Here is a 16,395-nt window from a genome sequence, read left to right as displayed (position 1 = left end):
ACGTCATGTCCTGCCATCACCCTGACGTGGCTCTAATAAGCCATGCCTGCTGCTCGTTGGTCTCGCGTCTCGTTCCATCCCTCATGTTAAACACTCCCAGCTGCCTCCAGTCTGTTCCCTTGTTATTCCTGTATAAGTGCTTCCTGGCCCTGTGTTCCCCGTTGATGTGGTGCCCTCCATGTTGCTCGTTCCCTAGCCTCCCATCTTGATCCCAGTAAATCCCAGTTTATTGTCTGACATCACCTGCTCCCAGAGTCGTTCATCCTGGCACCCGACAGAATGATGGAATTCGACAAGCCCCAGTGGATTCCCCAGGTCCCTACAGCCGATCACTGCTGCTTGTGTCAAGTATACCTAATGTCGCTGGTTCAGGCCGCAGTACATCTTTCCCCAGAGAGAATGTCCCATCTCTGACGGAGGGCATAGCCGCCCTCTCCCCGGACTCCCAAGTGGAGGGTGTGACAGCTATAGCAGAGATCCTCAGGGCCCACTGGAATGGAGTGAGTGTGCTGAACCCCACAGAGGTGGGGTGCTCTGGAGAAAAGGAGCCTGCTGTTTCCATGTCGTTTGCCGTAAGGCGACCTGCGTCCTCATTGTCACTTGAAGTCTGACAACATGATGCTTCTCCGGGATTTACTGTGTTCCCCCTGTTCGCTGCGGATGCAACCGCTGGCTCCTAGTTCTATAGTTGTCAAAGTGCTGGACCACAGTAGAGGTCGGACTTTGCTTCAACATGGTTTTATTGGAAGTCTGCACACAATACAGATGTTTCCTACCGTCCTTCGTTCCAATTAAATGTGGAAATGTTTTGTCAGCTGGCTGGACAAGACCCTACTGCCTCTTTAAATAGTACACATAGTAGTGAGCAGTGGTGACTTAATGGTTAGGGAAGCGCACTCGTGATTGAAAGACACTGCATCTACAGCATCTGGCCCAGGAGAGCCAGCCGTTGCAGTCGTTACAGCCGCACTTAAGGCTCCCAGCCCAGAGAGGGCCGCTCAGGCCGCACCCACAGCGTCCAACACAGGTGAGGCCTTGGTTGCCTCTAGGCTTCTCATAGAATCTGACACGGTTCCCTGGTAACCAGCCGACACCTGCCACACTGCTCCATACTGTCCGGCCAGCGTCCACCTCGCTGTCCCCTGATGCCTGGCCAGCACCCACCTCAATCTCCCCAGACGTCCAGCCGGCGCCCACCTCATCTCCTGACGGCCTACTGGTGCCCACTTTCTTCCTGACGTCCCACATGCCTGCAGGCTGCCACCAGCCCAGAGAAGATGGTTCCGGAGGATGTCCTGCTGGAGTGCAACCCTCTGGACTTGCCCTGGGTCCTGCTACGTGGGTCCCTCCTTCATCCCAGACCCGGTTACTCTGGTCCCAGTTTCTGGGGTGGTCACCAGTATCAACAGGAATCCTAGAAAGCGGCAGGCAGAATGTCTGTCTCCCAGAGAGGGGGTGCCAGTCTCTGCTCTTGCCCTGTATGTCCCTTGTCATCTTCCTGTTCCTGTCCTGTTGTCTCCTTGCTGCCCTACTGCTCTGCGGTTCTCTCATCGCCCCCCAACCCCTCACATCCTCCGGCCTTGCTGGCCCTCTCAGACCTCTCGTCCTGTGATTCGGCGGAGTTCAGCCTCACCTGGAAAGGGGCCTAGGAGGGTCCCCAGCCCCGAATCTTCGCCTGGCTTCCCTGGATGCCCCATGTTATTCCTTTTTGTGCCTCAGTGTTTGTCTTGTTGCTCTGTCCCGCCTGTATCTCTCCTTGTCTTCTGCATCCTGTGCCCCTGTTCTTGTTGACCCTCCACCTGTCCGTCCTGTTTTGGGGTCTGACAGGACTGCTGTACCTGTGGTTCCTAGCTTTTCCTTTATCCGCTCCATGTCCTTAGTGATGTCCTGCAACTGGTCTTATGTCTGGTGTTGCTGTCTGTCTAGTGTTCTGTCTAGTCTTGTCTGGCCTTGTCCTGTCTACCATCTGTTCTGTCGTCCCCTGTCTAGTCCAGAGTCCAGTCTGGTTCCACCAGTGTTGTCTAACCCCCTTGGACTTCATGGCCGGAGCACATGCTTTTGGTGGGGTGGGGGGTGGGGGCATACTGTCACATTAAGCAATGCCATTTTTATCCACTATGCCTGTCCATTTATGTGTCAATGCGTGTTCTGACCATCCATGCTCTCTGCCTCCCCACATGTCCAGGTGCTGCCCTGGGGGGGGCACCATCTCAGCTGGAGTCCTGGTTCAGTCCCATGGAGGGATGACACTGCGAATGGGACCTGCTAACTGTGTCATCCTGGGTGCAGCCTTCAGTGCCACCCTACACAGGCCAGCGTGGAGAACAGGCTTATTGACAGTCTTTAATCACACCTTACACCCGGCCTTTAGCAAGCAGCTCCATTCTTTTCTGTTCTCAGTAATATTAGTCTGCCTGGGGGGGTTGGGCAGCCAGTTGTCCATGGACCCCCAGAGGTCTTTTTTTCTCCTTACTTGGGGTTTTTTGGTTCCTCTCCTCCGTTGTCATCTGGCTTTCTTTATTTAATATCTTTCTTTCCTTTTTCCCCTTGTGTATTACTCTCTTTAATGATGTTGTAATGTATGACTACACATCTATGTAAAGTGCCTTGGGACGACTCTGTGAGGCGCTATATAAAAATGTAATTAAATGTCCCGCCTCCTCCCTGACGTGGCTCTAACAGGCCATGTTTGCTGCTTGTTGGTCTCACGTCTCGTTCCAGCCCTCGTGTTAAACACTCCCAGCTGCCTCCAGTCTCTTCCATCATTAGTCCTGTATTTAAGTGCTTCCTGGTCCTGTGTTCCCCAGTTCGATCACTGATGTTGTGCCTTATGTGTTGCCGGTTCCATAGCCTCCCATCCTGATCCCAATAAGTCCCTGTTTGTTACCTGACAAACACCGGCTGCATGAGTCTTTCATCCCGGTGACCATGACACCAACCTCCAGTGATGTCTGTGGAGCCCAGAAATACCAGCCTAGCTGCACTAGTGCCCAGGCAGCACCTTGACAGCGGCATGTTTGCATTGTCATGTTTGCCTCACTTGTTCACCACTTTCGGTAACAGTATCTGCTAAATACTAGAAATGTAATCATATGTTAGTGAGTATGTCTGCTATGAAGGAGCAGAGATCACACCTCCTTACTGTAGGTACAGGGCACAGAAACGGGTAAATCCTGTAAGGTAACATTCTTAACGTCAGCATAAATTCCAACACAGTTCTGGAATATGAAGTTCATAGTCAGTCATAATTTTGTAGCATTAAAATGTAACTTAAATAAATCCTAACAGTATGTGTGATTGTGGGGGGGTGTGGGGTCTCGGGGTGTAACCTCTGTCTCTGGGCTTGTTTCCTGTCCCTCCTGCTGTATGTGTGAAGTCTGCATGTTCTTCCAATGTGGGCTTTCTCCTCCTACTTTGGAAAACATGAAACTGCGATCAGCTGATTGGGATCTCTAAGCTGCCCTTAGTGTGAGTCTGTATGTGTGACTTTGTGCTCTGCTATAAACTAGAATCCTATCCATCGTGTCCCCTGCCCTGTGCCACCTGGGACAGGCTCCAGGCTCCCCACCCCCCCGTACAGGATAAGCAGTAATGGAGGACGGCTCCACACTGTTCCAAAGAAAGGGCGCTCCAGCTCCCTTCAGGACTTCAGACCAGCTGCTCTCACATCACGCCTCCAGGCTTGTGGGTGTGGTTCCCACTCCTAGTTCTGCATGTACAGCTTGCATGTTCTCCCCGTGTTCCTGTGAGTTTCCTCAGGTTTCCTCCCGCTGTCCAAGATCATGCAGTTTGGTGAATTAGTGTCTCTTGATTGTCCTCAGCATGTGAGTGAGTGTTTGCCCTGTGATGGACTGGCATCCCATCCAGGGTGTCTCTGCCTTGTGCCCTGTGCTTCCTGTGATGTGTGTGTCCCATAACCCTGTATTGGATAAGCGGTTATTGGAATTAGTTAGATACTTTTTCGATATATGATCTTTCTGTTCCTGGGGATGGCTGAAGCTGGTCCATTAACTTTTGGCTTAAATGTAAGACTTTAACTTAATAGTGTTCAATGAATATCTAGAATAAATTTTTATTATTAGAGTATGGAATTATTTTGGATGATTAAAATTATCACTCTGAACCTGGTCACCTGACTCTCCTTCCTAACACAAATACACTCCCAGCACAAACACACAGAAAGAAAAGGAAGAAATGACATATATGTGCTACACACTTTATTTTCATGAATATTATATATAGAAGAATGTAAAAAAACAAGTCTGTGCATTGACAGCACTTGTCAAAGCTTGTTCTGTCTAATCCTAACACAGTCTCTATAATTTCACATCCATGCATGTTTCACCTGAAACCACATGATCCCAAACATGTTTCTAGACAGACACAGAAATTCATTCTCAGTAGATCTGCTCTCTTATACCTTTATACCTAATTTCTATCTACTGTACAAAATCAAAGAGTAGGATTATAGTTTGTTTACAGAAAAACAATGTCAGTAACTGTTATTCTCATAAAAGAAAAATAAATGTTCGCTTTGGGTACAGTACATGTACTATTTTGTTCATAAACTGCAGATCCAGTGTTTGCCCAGTCTGCTCTTCTCAGTCTGGCCTCAGTCCAAAATCACACCTGCTGCAGCCTGACAAGCAGAAAGTTCCTCCCACTGTCACACACAGACGACTATCAGAGAAAACGAAATTGAATCCTATCAGTGTTCGTGGTAAAATGGCAGAAGCCAGAGTTGCAGTAGATGTAAACGAGTTCAGTTGTGCAATCTGTCTGGATCTACTAAAGGATCCAGTGGCTATTCCCTGTGGACACAGTTACTGTATGAGCTGCATTAAGAGCTGCTGGGATCAGGAGGATCATGCTGGAGTTTACAGCTGCCCCCAGTGCAGACAGACCTTCATACCCAGACCTGTTCTGAACAGAAACACCATACTGGCTGAAATGGTGCAGAAACTGAAGAACACTGGACTACAAGCAGCTACTCCTGCTGACCAGTATGCTGGACCTGGAGATGTGGAGTGTGACGTCTGCACTGGGAGAAAACACAAAGCTGTCAAGTCCTGCCTGGTGTGTCTGGCCTCCTACTGTGAAACTGACCTGCAGCTTCACAATAAACTCCATCAAGCAAAACAGCACAAGCTCATTGATGCCACCGGCCATCTGAAGGACAAGGTCTGTTCCCACCATGACAAACCCCTGGAGGTCTACTGCCGTACCGACCAGCAGTGTATCTGTCTTCTGTGTGCGATGGATGAACACAGAGGCCATGATACAGTCTCAGCTGCTACAGGAAGGGCGGAGATACAGGTGAGGCTAATTTAAAAGAATTTCCCCAAAGGGATCAATGAAAGTATCAATTATTGTTATTATCTAAAAGTTAATTTTAAATAAATGGATTTTGTCTTAACACATGTTAGTGTAATTGCTACAAAACACTCAGAACAAGTCTGGTTCGGTAAAGTTGTCATAACCTGCTTGTCCGGTCTTACTAGCGGGGTTACTAGCTTGTCGGATTTAAGGTAGTCTGGGAAAAATGTAAGTGAATGAATATGAAGTCCATTTACCTTTATCAGCAGACATTAAAGCTGTAGTTTTATACTGTTTATTAGCACTTATATCTTATTTTTAGCTCATTAAATCAGTCATACACACAGTACTGTATAGCTGCTATCTGTGGAGGTGTTGTTACTGTATGGTGTTTTTGGGTGCAAAATATCATGTACTGTGTTGTTACCAACTGATATTGCTAACAATGGCTAACAATTATCCAGGCTGGAAATGGGGCCCGTTTCAGCCAGCAGGATTTCTTGCTTAGCCAGACAGCTTGTCGGGTTTAAGGTCGTCCAGGATAAATATAAGTGAATGAAGAAATAGGCCATTTAAACTGGGACACATTAAATCCAACAAGTTACCCAGCTAAGAAAGAATTTTTTCTTTCTGAAATCGGTCACTGGTTTTGCTAAATTGCTGTTCGACTTGCAGCACTGGAACTTGTTTAACTCGTCTGTGACGTCATTCCCAGCTCCGAGTTCCGACCTCCGAGGTAAATGGAGCTCAGCATAAAAGTAGCGGCTCCATCACCTCAGAAACAGCCACCGTCCTGGGATTTTAATTTCACACACTCCAGTGTGTACAGTTTACTGAGAATGGTGCAGTAAACATGAAACACCCAGAGTGTGATAGTTCTGGGGCAGCCTGTGGTTGAGTGGGCTAAGCCTCTCTGCCAGTGATCAGAAGATTGTCAGTTCAAGCCTGGCCTTGGTACATCTGGGGGTCCCTGAGCAAGACCCTTAACCCCCAGCTCTCCGGGTCCTGCTATGGGTGGCTGCCCTTTGCAGTCAGCTGGCTCTCACCTACAAAGTGCCAGTTGGAGGGGTTTGTTAAGAGAATTTCCCCAAAGGGATCAGTGAAAGGATCAATTATTGTTACTATTAAAACACCTTGAGTCAGAGGCTCTGCTTTTAACATGCGTCTCCACATCCATCTTGACCATCCGTTTGTAGCTGGATCTCACTTTCCGCAGTAATTTAAATCAGCACGTAAATAACGTCCGTATGCAGAATCTGCTGAACATTAAAAGAAGGACAGGAAGAAATCAGAAGCTATTAGTACATTTTATGGTAACAAAACCGCCTGAGATGTTTGTACGGAACGCCATGATACTCAAAATAAAATAAGTATGTCAAAAAATATAATAAAATTATAAATATTTCAATAATGTGTCCTTTTATTTTTAAGTAATTTCATAAAAGGTATTACATTTCATAATAACACTTGACTTCTATGGATAATTTTTAAATTTGACAATTTATTAAGTTTCGTAATAATGTTGCGATTTTCATTAGACAATCATTATTATAAAATAATATTTTCACAATAAAGTTTAACTTTTCACATTATCCACATGCATATTTATACTGCATCAAGAGGTTTTTGCAGGATTGGCACTGCAGCCACCGGATAAAACTCACACTGTTCCATTGGGACTGGTGTGGTGCTGAGGTGTCACCCACTGTACGGCTGCACTCAGGTTCTCATCCCTGAGGTGGTTCGTCGTGTGGTGGGTGCGGTAAGGCACTGTACTCAGTGTGTGCTCCTTACCACCTTACCTTACCTACATCAACACAGTACAAATGTACATGTTAAAAATGGTCTTTCAGAACAAAGATATACGTAGATTAATACTTTTCTATTCAAGGTTAAAGGGTTCACCCTTTAATGCATTGTGTTGGTTGCCAAAGGATAATATTTTGTCTTTTAATGATAACCAATGTCCTGGGTATGATATTAAACTGCATCTGGCCCTGCAAGCGGTCCTCCAACTTGCAGGGAATTTTTGGGGGTTAGTGGTGGGGGGTAGATGGAGCTCGTCAGCCTTGGCAGGCAGACCGTCTAGGAGAAGGAAAACTCTGATTTCAAACCACAGCGCCAGGTGTGTTGGACAGTTTCGACGCGCGACGACCCTGGGTTCACGGACATGTCTTAAGTATTCAGCAACCATGCCCCTGCCAGGGTTACCAGCCCCACTGCCTTGTGGGTATCTTCCGATACTGAGGAGAAAAGGCTACGGGAGTAAACCCAGACAGAAAATCCGGAGTGGAGCCCCTAAGCAACTCCTGCAGCCAAGCTGGTGCCAAACGTATTGCTTTGCTTTCCTTTGGACTTCACCTGCAAGGCCGAGAGGGGGATGCTAGTGTCCGGGCAGCCTAGTGTCTCCAAAACATGTGCCCAGGCTTGTGCCCTGGAGAAGTTACTCCAGTGCCGCTGTCCTACTGTGTCATCACAACACGGAAGACAGCAGTTATGAGTTATATGCCCATGTCCGATTGGCATAGTGCGCTACGGGCTGTCTTCGACGGTGGGAGAATCCATCGTGTTCCACTGGTCAGCTACCGCCCACCTCAAGCTGGGCAGCCCCCGGCTAATTGGGTGCCGACCTGCCACGGTCTGCCTGCTTCATTGGCTGCTTGGAGCTTAGAGATAAACTCGACAAGCAGCAAAAAAAAAAAAAGCAAACATTGCACCAGGCAAATATCAACAGAAGAAAAAACCAGTTCTACGGCTGGGAAGTTGGAATGTCAGAACTATGTGCCCTGGCCATACAGACGACCTTTCTATCGTTGATGACTGTAGAAAGACCGCCGTCATAAACCGTGAGCTGAAGAAGCTCAATATTGACATCGCTACCCTCCAGGAATCTAGACTCCCTGCAGGCGGCAGCATCAGAGGAAAGGACTACACCTTGGCAGGGGAAGAGACCTGAGGAACCACGACAGTATGGCGTTGGCTTTGCCATGAGTAATGCCATCCTCACCTCAGTGGTGCCTCCAGAAGGCGGCACTGAAAGGATCCTGTCCCTCCGACTCTCCTGCTGCACTGGACCCCTGAACATCCTGAGCGTCTATGCTCCAACACTATGCTCTCCTGCAGAGATCAAGGATCAGTTTTACGAGGAACTCCATGCCGCCATTAGAAGAGTACATTCCTCAGAAGCCTTAGTCCTACTCGGCGACTTTAATGCCAGGGTGGGAAGTGAGCATGACTCCTGGCCCACGTGTCTTAGCCACTTTGGTGTAGAAAAACTGAATGAGAACGGCCAGAGGCTTCTTGAGCTTTGCTCCTACCACGACCTCCCCATTTCAAACACGTTCTTCTCCACCATACCCCAGATCCCGCCACTGGCACCAATTAGTCCTGGTTATCACACACAGGACTATGCTTTGCAGTATCCTCGTCTCCCGCAGCTATCACAGTGCTGACTGCGATACAGACCACTTTCTGGTCGGCAGCAAATTGCGACTTCAGCTTAAGCGTCTCCATCGCACAAGGCAGAAAGGGCAGCCACAAATCAACATACTGTAGCTAGAACCTCTGTTCCCGATCTATGCACCCAGTTCGCAGCATCCATCACGCAAGCCTTCCAGGAACCCCCAACAGGCAGCGTAGACAAGAAGTGGAACTTCATTCGGGACACCACATACCATCATGCCATGGCCACCTTTGGCAAGAAGGAGAGAAGACACCCCGACTGGTTCAAGGCAAAAGTCGCAGAGATTGAGCCTGCAGTAGACGCTAAACGTGCAGCGCTCATCAAGCACAAGAACAACCCCTCAGAGAGCACTTTAACTGCGCTAAGGAAAGCTAGGAGCGAAGTCCAACACATGGCCCGCCGCTGCGCCAACGACTATTGGCTGAATCTCTGCCTGAGCATCCAGCAAGCTGCTGACAGCGGCAATGCCCATGGCATGTTCGAAGGCATGGAGAAGGCGATCGGCCTGTCTGCCACCAAGATTGCGCCACTGAAGTCCTCAACCGGCGATATTATCACAGACAAATCCAAACAGATGGAACGATGGGCCGAGCACTACCAACAATTCTACTCCCAGGAATCCGCCGTCACCGAGGATGCTCTGCAGCACATCCAGACCCTGCCAGTCTTAGAGGAGCTCGATGCCATACCTACCCCAGAGGAGCTCAGCAAAGCCATAGACTCCCTAGCCTGCAGAAAAGCTCCAGGCGAAGACGGCATACCCCCTGCGGTGTATAAGGCCGGCAAGTCGATCACTCTGCTCACCCGTCTGCATGAACTGCTCTGTCAGTGCTGGGATGAGGGCACCATCCCTCAGGACAGGCATGACGCCATCATCGTCACTCTCTACAAATACAAAGGCGACCGCAGCGACTGCAACAACTGCAGGGGTATTTCTCTCCTGAGCATCGCTGGAAAGGCTTTCGCCAGAGTGGTCCTCAATAGACTTCAAGTGCTCGCCGCGCGAGTTTACCCAGAGACACAGTGTGGCTTTAGAGCTGGAAGATCAACAGCAGACATGATTTTTACAATTCACCAACTGCAGGAGAAGTGCCGAGAACAGCAGCAGCCGCTTTACATCTCTTTTATCGACCTGACCAAAGCCTTTGACTTTATCAGCAGAAAGGAGCTCTTCGCAATGCTCTCCAAGATTGGATGCCCCCCAAAACTACTCAAGATGATCACATCCTTCCACGAGGGCATGCAGAGTACAGTAAAATATGACGGCTCTTCATCAGACCCCTTCCCAATTAACAACGTGGTGAAACAGGGCTGCGTCCTTGCTCCTACTCTCTTCAGCATCTTCTTCTCCTTGCTACTCTCTTACGCCTTCGACTCCTGCGACGACGGCGTCTACCTCCACACAAGAACCGACGGGAAGCTCTTCAACCTAGCCCGACTGCGTGCCAAGACCAAGGTGCGTCACATACTCTTACGGGAAATGCTGTTCGCCAATGACGAAGCGCTAACAACTCACACTAAGGAAGCCCTCCAGCGACTCATCAATCGCTTCGCTCATGCTTGCAGAGCTTTCGGCCTCATCATCAGCCTCAAGAAGACTAACATCATGAGTCAGGATGTCAGCAGCATCCTCAGTATCTGCATCGGTGACGACACTCTGGAGGTAGTGGAGGAGTTCGTCTATCTGGGCTCCACCATCAGCAGCAACCTATCACTTGACACTGTACTTGACAAACGGATCGGCAAGGCCGCCGGAACGATGGCACACCTCACCAAACAGGTGTGGGAGAACACCATGCTGACCATCAACACCAAGATCCGTGTCTATCAGGCCTGCGTCCTCAGCACCCTCTTGTACGCCCGCCAGGAACACAGACTCAACACGTTCCATCTCCGCTGCCTGCGAAGGATACTGGGCATCACATGGCAGGACCGTATTTCCAACACGGTTGTCCTGGAACAGGCAGGCATCCACAGCATGTATGCTCTGCTCACCCAGCGCCGCCTTCGCTGGCTCGGCCACGTTCACCGCATGGACGATGGACGGCTCTCCAAAGAAATCCTCTATGCAAAACTGGGCTCTGGCGTCAGACCAGTGGGGAGGCCAGCACTGCGCTACAAAGACGTCTGCAGGCGTGACATGAAATTCTGCGACATCAACCCCACAACATGGGAAGCTGCAGCAGCAGATCGCAGTGGCTGGAGGCGGACTGTCAAGGTAGGTGTAAAGAACGGCGAACAAAAGCAACACCTATATTGGGCAGAGAAGAGGGAACGCAGAAAAAATGCAGAGAAATGAAGAGAGAAGTGTCCAAACTGCACCAGAAGCTGTACATCCAAAATCGGGCTCTACAGCCACCAAGGAGTAACCAAATTTCATGACGCAGTAACGCAGAATTCCATGGTTTCCCGAGACAGAGGACGCCAGAGAGAATGATAACCAGTGAAGCTCAAAATTTATGAAAATATGAACAAAGAGGTTCATTGTTTTGTCTGATATGCTGAATTATATGTCTGATTTGGAACAAGTGAAGTAAAAGTAGTCAGGGCTGGAGTGGGACTGAATATCTAACCAGGAATTCAAGCCCCCAGACAGCCCAATATAAAACTATATAAACAATTACACTGTTATTATATGTTTCTATTCACACATCAATTTTCTAGGCTACTGAACACACATTCTTACCTACATGCTTTAATTTTACATTATTGTAAATTTTTACCGGCACATTTCACTAATATTAATGGAGCAGCTTTGCCATAAATAATGAAGCTTCGTCTCAATGCCTGTCCTTGTGTCTCTTCCCCGTGTGGCCAGCAGCCATCGCTGTCCATCCCCTTTGTCCTCTCATCGTCTTTGGCCCTAGTGTGTTCTTCCTTTTCCCCACATGGCTGCATTTGTCTCATTGGGATGAGTGTGTGACATAGAGGCTGGGACCAGCTGGTCATGGGTTTGAGGCAGGTCAGGAACCAACCTCACCTCTTTCATTTAATTATTGCTTTTCTATTCTTCCCAGTGTTTATTAGTTCTGTTCTGCTTGTGTGGCGTTACTGCGGGAGGAAGTAGCGAGGGAATACGGAAATGGACAACCCGACTACGCCACTCTGGGAATTGCACCCAGAGAATTAGAATACCGGAGTTCAAAACCCACTCCAATATAGAAGGACACAGATTCGTGATCACCATAGGGGAGACGCGAAGACCATAAACACTCCCTTTATTAGGCTGCTGTTAATTAACACTCCAAATAAAAACACAAAGAAACCAAACAGCAAATTACTAAACCAAAATCACAGCACAAATAATACAAATCAAATCATGTTTAAAACACTCCAATCACACGACAAAAGAGAAAACCCAAACCAGGCAGCTGTTATCGGGAGGGGAATGGGAGGCGTACAGTCAGACAACACTCTAAGGGGTCCCGCAGTACATGACGCACGTACATCCACCCAAGGGGTGGGCTAAAAGAACGCAACGCGACCACGCAGCGCGGTATCGCCCGACACGGATCCTCACCGCCCAGCACTAAGCCTTCTCAACGACACCCCCCAATTTACATCCAATCAATAAAACACATTAATACTTAAAAACAATTAAAACATGAAACAAAACATAACATCCGGGCAAAACAGCAGCAATTGTAGTGACTTAGTATCCCGTTGATGGTCTGGCTCACGTCGGTCCGGGACACTCCAAGTCGCGATCCACTACAAATACAAACACAGTATTAGGTATGCCCCTACTACCCAAACGTTGGTAAAAGGAGACGAGACATACCTGGCAGATTACACGCGGTAAGAGTTGGAAAACCTTAAAAGCGGAAGCAACCGCAAGCTGCTAGATTTACCAAGCCCTTGCAACTGTAAGGAAGATACCAAAGCACATTACAACCACCCATACAGCAAGCAAACGACCCCGTCCACTGATGCCCTACCTGCAGCGTTGGATATAGCCACAACTTCCGGAAAAGGAGATACTGGCGCACGGAGAGTCACGTCACGCTTACAAATCAGTCACACACGCAACCACAACCGGGTCCTATATACGCGTGCTGGCAGCAACAATTAAGCAATCAGGTTAATGAAATTACCGTGCCCCAACCAGATCGCACCCTCCAGCTCCACCTCATTACACTTGTGAAGCTTCTGTCTTGTTTTATTATGTTACACATGTTTCTGTACTTTGTAAGTATTGAATTCCTTGTATGTGTTTCTTACTTTCAGTGTTTGTGGGAGTTTTCCTAGTCTTGTGTTCATTAGTATAAGTCACTGCACCTGTTGCCTGTTTTCCCTGCACTGTTGTTATTGGTTAATTGTCTTATGTGTCACATCTGCCTCTTTGTTAGTTCGGTACAGCAGCCTGAGCATTAGAAAATCTGCAGTTTTATATCTTGGACCCAGCAGTGTGGCCAGTGTCATTATGCTATGTGAGCTCTGTCTTCAGAGTGACCAATGCAGCTCCACCTGGTTCTCCTTGATCATGTGATCACTGCAGCACTGAATAGGTGATATTCCAGCTGGTTTCCACTTCTGTAATCATTCTCAGAGTGGGTCTGCCCATCTGCTGCTGGACTTGACAAAGCCTTTATCTCGCAGTTGTACTGGTTCTGAAGTAGGTCACACAGAATCTGTCTTACCTTGGATATGATATCATCAGGTCATTGTGTCTGATCCATGGCCTTCTTCACAGCCAAATTCAGTGCATGTACAATGTAGGTTGTGTGTCTGACAGACAATCACATTTTGTGCAGCGTCAGTGTGAGCCATCGGACTTTATTCTATATTCCCCACTCCTCCATCAGGCTGCCTCGACTGCAGCTATGTTTTCTGCAGAATGAGACTCTGGGAATTTTCCTGCTCCCAATAATACAGTCGACAGCTCAGTCTTATCATTTATTATGTATTCATACAATTAAACTGAACCTTGGACACAATTATAATTGACTAATTATCATTATTCATCCATCCATTTTCCAATCCGCTTATCCTTCTGGGTCGCGGGGCTCAAGGGCCCATGGGCATATGACTGTTCTGCTGAGGTGGGGGCTCAAAACAGCAATCTTCCAGTCATGGGCACAGATATTTAGCCCTCTGAGCCACTCACCGCCCCCTTTATTATCATTATTATTATTAACTTAATTATTTAAATAAATTATTATGATGATTAACACTTACGCTGCAGTGTGTGTGCGCTGAAATATGTGCTGTACAACAAGTTTGAAACCAGTAATGAGGATTGTGCCACATTTTCAGTTTCCAAAGCAGTCACATGGTTGAGTGCAGAAACGAAGCTTCAGATGACCATGGTCACGTGTTCAGGGTGGAACGAGGGAAACCTTGAAGCTGTGCTTCAGAATGTAGTGAATTATTTTTTTCAATGTCGAGCTTAACATCACTAGCTGCCCCAGTTAGTCTACGTGTCATTTTCTTAGCTACTTTTTCCCTGTTGAGTTTTAACATCTTATTGTTCCTTTATTTTGTGTCTTTCCAGTTTGGTTCAGTCTCCTTAAATCCCTTTGTCTTGGAGCTTTTAAGTGCATCATCACCTTGTTTCCCTGCCTGCACCAGGCTGTGCCCCAACATGCACATTAAATATATGATCTGTTCAAATTCTGAAACATCTTTAATAAATCCCATTTTACACATTTTCCTTTCTGAATTTGCATGGAACATCAGTGATGTACACTATGACATGGTTCCATATGAATGGGTCACAACAGTCCAATATTAAACCAACTTCCCAGCAGATTCAAATTTTTCAGTATCGCAGGAGAAAAGATGCATTATTGTTGTTCACAGTGCAGTTTATACACAGTGGCCCATTATCAACTGACATGCGATCTGACATCAATCAAATAGGACGTCAGTTGAGTAGCTGGTCCTGCAATGCAGCCCAGGACATATTCACCTTCACATTGCTATAAGAATGTGGCCATATGCAGCCCAGACCACCTCCAAATGTGGATTCAGTGATCGGATCTCAGCGAATCTTCAATGTGTCCTGGGTGCCTTCACACCTATAGTTAGCGCTGTCCACTTCTGATTGGATCACTGAGGACGCATGTTAATACCAGGTGGAAAGAGGACCAAAGGGTCTATGTCCAGTTTATCCTACCTACAGTCAATAAATCATTCACGAATATCCATCCATCCATCCATCCATCCATCCATCCATCTCCTAACCGGTAATCTGGGTCATGGTCAGGGGGAGTGCCTGGAGCCTTTCCCAGGCAGCATAGGGCCCAAGGCTGGGGTCCACCCTGGGCAGGATGATTAATGAATGTGATCTCAGCTAATGAAACAAACTTGTTTTGTCGTATTGTTTCCTATCTGTAGAAACAAATGGGTGAAACACAGAGGGAATTTCAGCAGAGAATACAGATGAGAGAGAAGGAGCTGCAGGAGCTGAGAGAGGCTGTGGCCTCAGTCACAGTGAGTATGAATCTAAGGAGAAGATAACAGCTGGCTTGCGGTCATATTAAATCTTCTCTCAGATTCAACAGATTGCAGATTTACAGACTTGCGCGGATTAATCAAATTAATGCTGCTCTGGGTTATTCTGGGTCAGTGGGATAAAGTTGCTGGATTACAGAGTTTAACCAAGTGTTGCAGCTGTCACGATCGCTGACAGGCGATCGTGCGGGTAGGCAGGTAAGGAGCAGGCAAACAGGCAGAAATTGGGGCAAAACTCAGGGTTTATTGTAGACTAGGGAGCAGGAGACACTTATCCACACCATAACCACAGCTAACCACACCATAACCACAATGACGGACTAGGGAGACAAGCAAGACTAGGACTTTAATAGGACAAGACCGATTACTTTAATCGGACACAGCTGGAGACGATCAGGGAGGCACACGTGGGTAATCAGGGGGCGTGGCACACACGAGGAGCGGACGAGCCGGGCATGACAGAAGTAGTAGTAGCTTATTTATTTTACAAAAAAATACCATAAAAGGCCCATTTGAGAAAAATGCAACTTTTCACAACCCAGCGTAATGCAAATAAACACCGAAAAAGTCACCTATTAAACTGAGAGCTAATGGTGACAACCAACCTGCTCCATACAGCCACCAGTCTCAGCCAAATCCCTGCAGCTGACAGTGTTTGAGCTTAATGAGTGATCATTTCCAATCAGTGCTGGCTGGGTTTCAGTACCTGAGGCATCCAGCATGGTGACACTCCAAACCCCAGCCCTGTGCTGTTTTTATACCTCCTGTCAGCTCACATCTCCATTGTACAATGAGGCTCTCTGGAGTCTCAAAAGGGGCCAATTGTAATTTACTGTCCTCTGCTCCCTGTGTCACCAACAGATCTCAGCACAGTCAGCAGTGAAGTACAGCGAGAGGATCTTCACTGAGATGATCCACTCCATTGAGAGAAGACGCTCTGAGGTGACAAAACTGATCAGAGATCAGGAGAAGGCTGTAGTGAGTAAGGCTGAAGGAGACATGGAGAGACTGAAGCAGGAGATCGATGAACTGAAGAGGAGACACTCTGAGCTGGAACAGCTTTCACACACAGAGGATCACATCCATTTCCTCCAGGTAACAGAACAGCTACTTTGGCAATAAGAAAACCAGAGCATTCAAATGAATGCATGTTGTTATTT

The 16,395-nt window shown here is 47.6% G+C and overlaps 1 protein-coding gene and 1 long non-coding RNA gene across 13 annotated transcripts in view; one reads left to right on the top strand and one right to left on the bottom strand.

The window, feature by feature from the left end:
* Window positions 1-16,395, top strand: part of LOC125740020 (tripartite motif-containing protein 16-like) — a 411,298-nt gene that overhangs the window by 118,930 nt on the left and 275,973 nt on the right. For 3 of the 10 annotated variants that reach the window (XM_049010693.1, XM_049010677.1, XM_049010675.1), the window contains exon 1: window positions 4,694-5,316. The exons of 4 other annotated variants lie outside the window; for them this stretch is intronic. In XM_049010693.1, the coding sequence (XP_048866650.1) occupies window positions 4,726-5,316 (591 nt within the window). In that variant the 5' untranslated portion in view covers window positions 4,694-4,725. Of the gene's footprint in view, window positions 1-4,693; window positions 5,317-15,118; window positions 15,215-16,395 lie in introns of those variants that run through there. 3 more of the 10 variants (XM_049010676.1, XM_049010682.1, XM_049010690.1) reach the window with 3 other exon arrangements.
* LOC125740033 (uncharacterized) overlaps window positions 1-16,395 on the bottom strand; it is a 303,704-nt gene that overhangs the window by 27,113 nt on the left and 260,196 nt on the right. For all 3 annotated transcript variants that reach the window (XR_007397421.1, XR_007397422.1, XR_007397423.1), the window contains one exon: window positions 4,919-5,014. This is a non-coding gene — a long non-coding RNA (uncharacterized LOC125740033). The remainder of the gene's footprint in view (window positions 1-4,918; window positions 5,015-16,395) is intronic.

The sequence above is a fragment of the Brienomyrus brachyistius genome, chromosome 4 (genome assembly GCF_023856365.1).
Source record: "Brienomyrus brachyistius isolate T26 chromosome 4, BBRACH_0.4, whole genome shotgun sequence".
NCBI classification, from domain to species: Eukaryota; Metazoa; Chordata; class Actinopteri; order Osteoglossiformes; family Mormyridae; genus Brienomyrus; species Brienomyrus brachyistius.
This window is presented reverse-complemented; position numbering and strand designations above follow the sequence as displayed.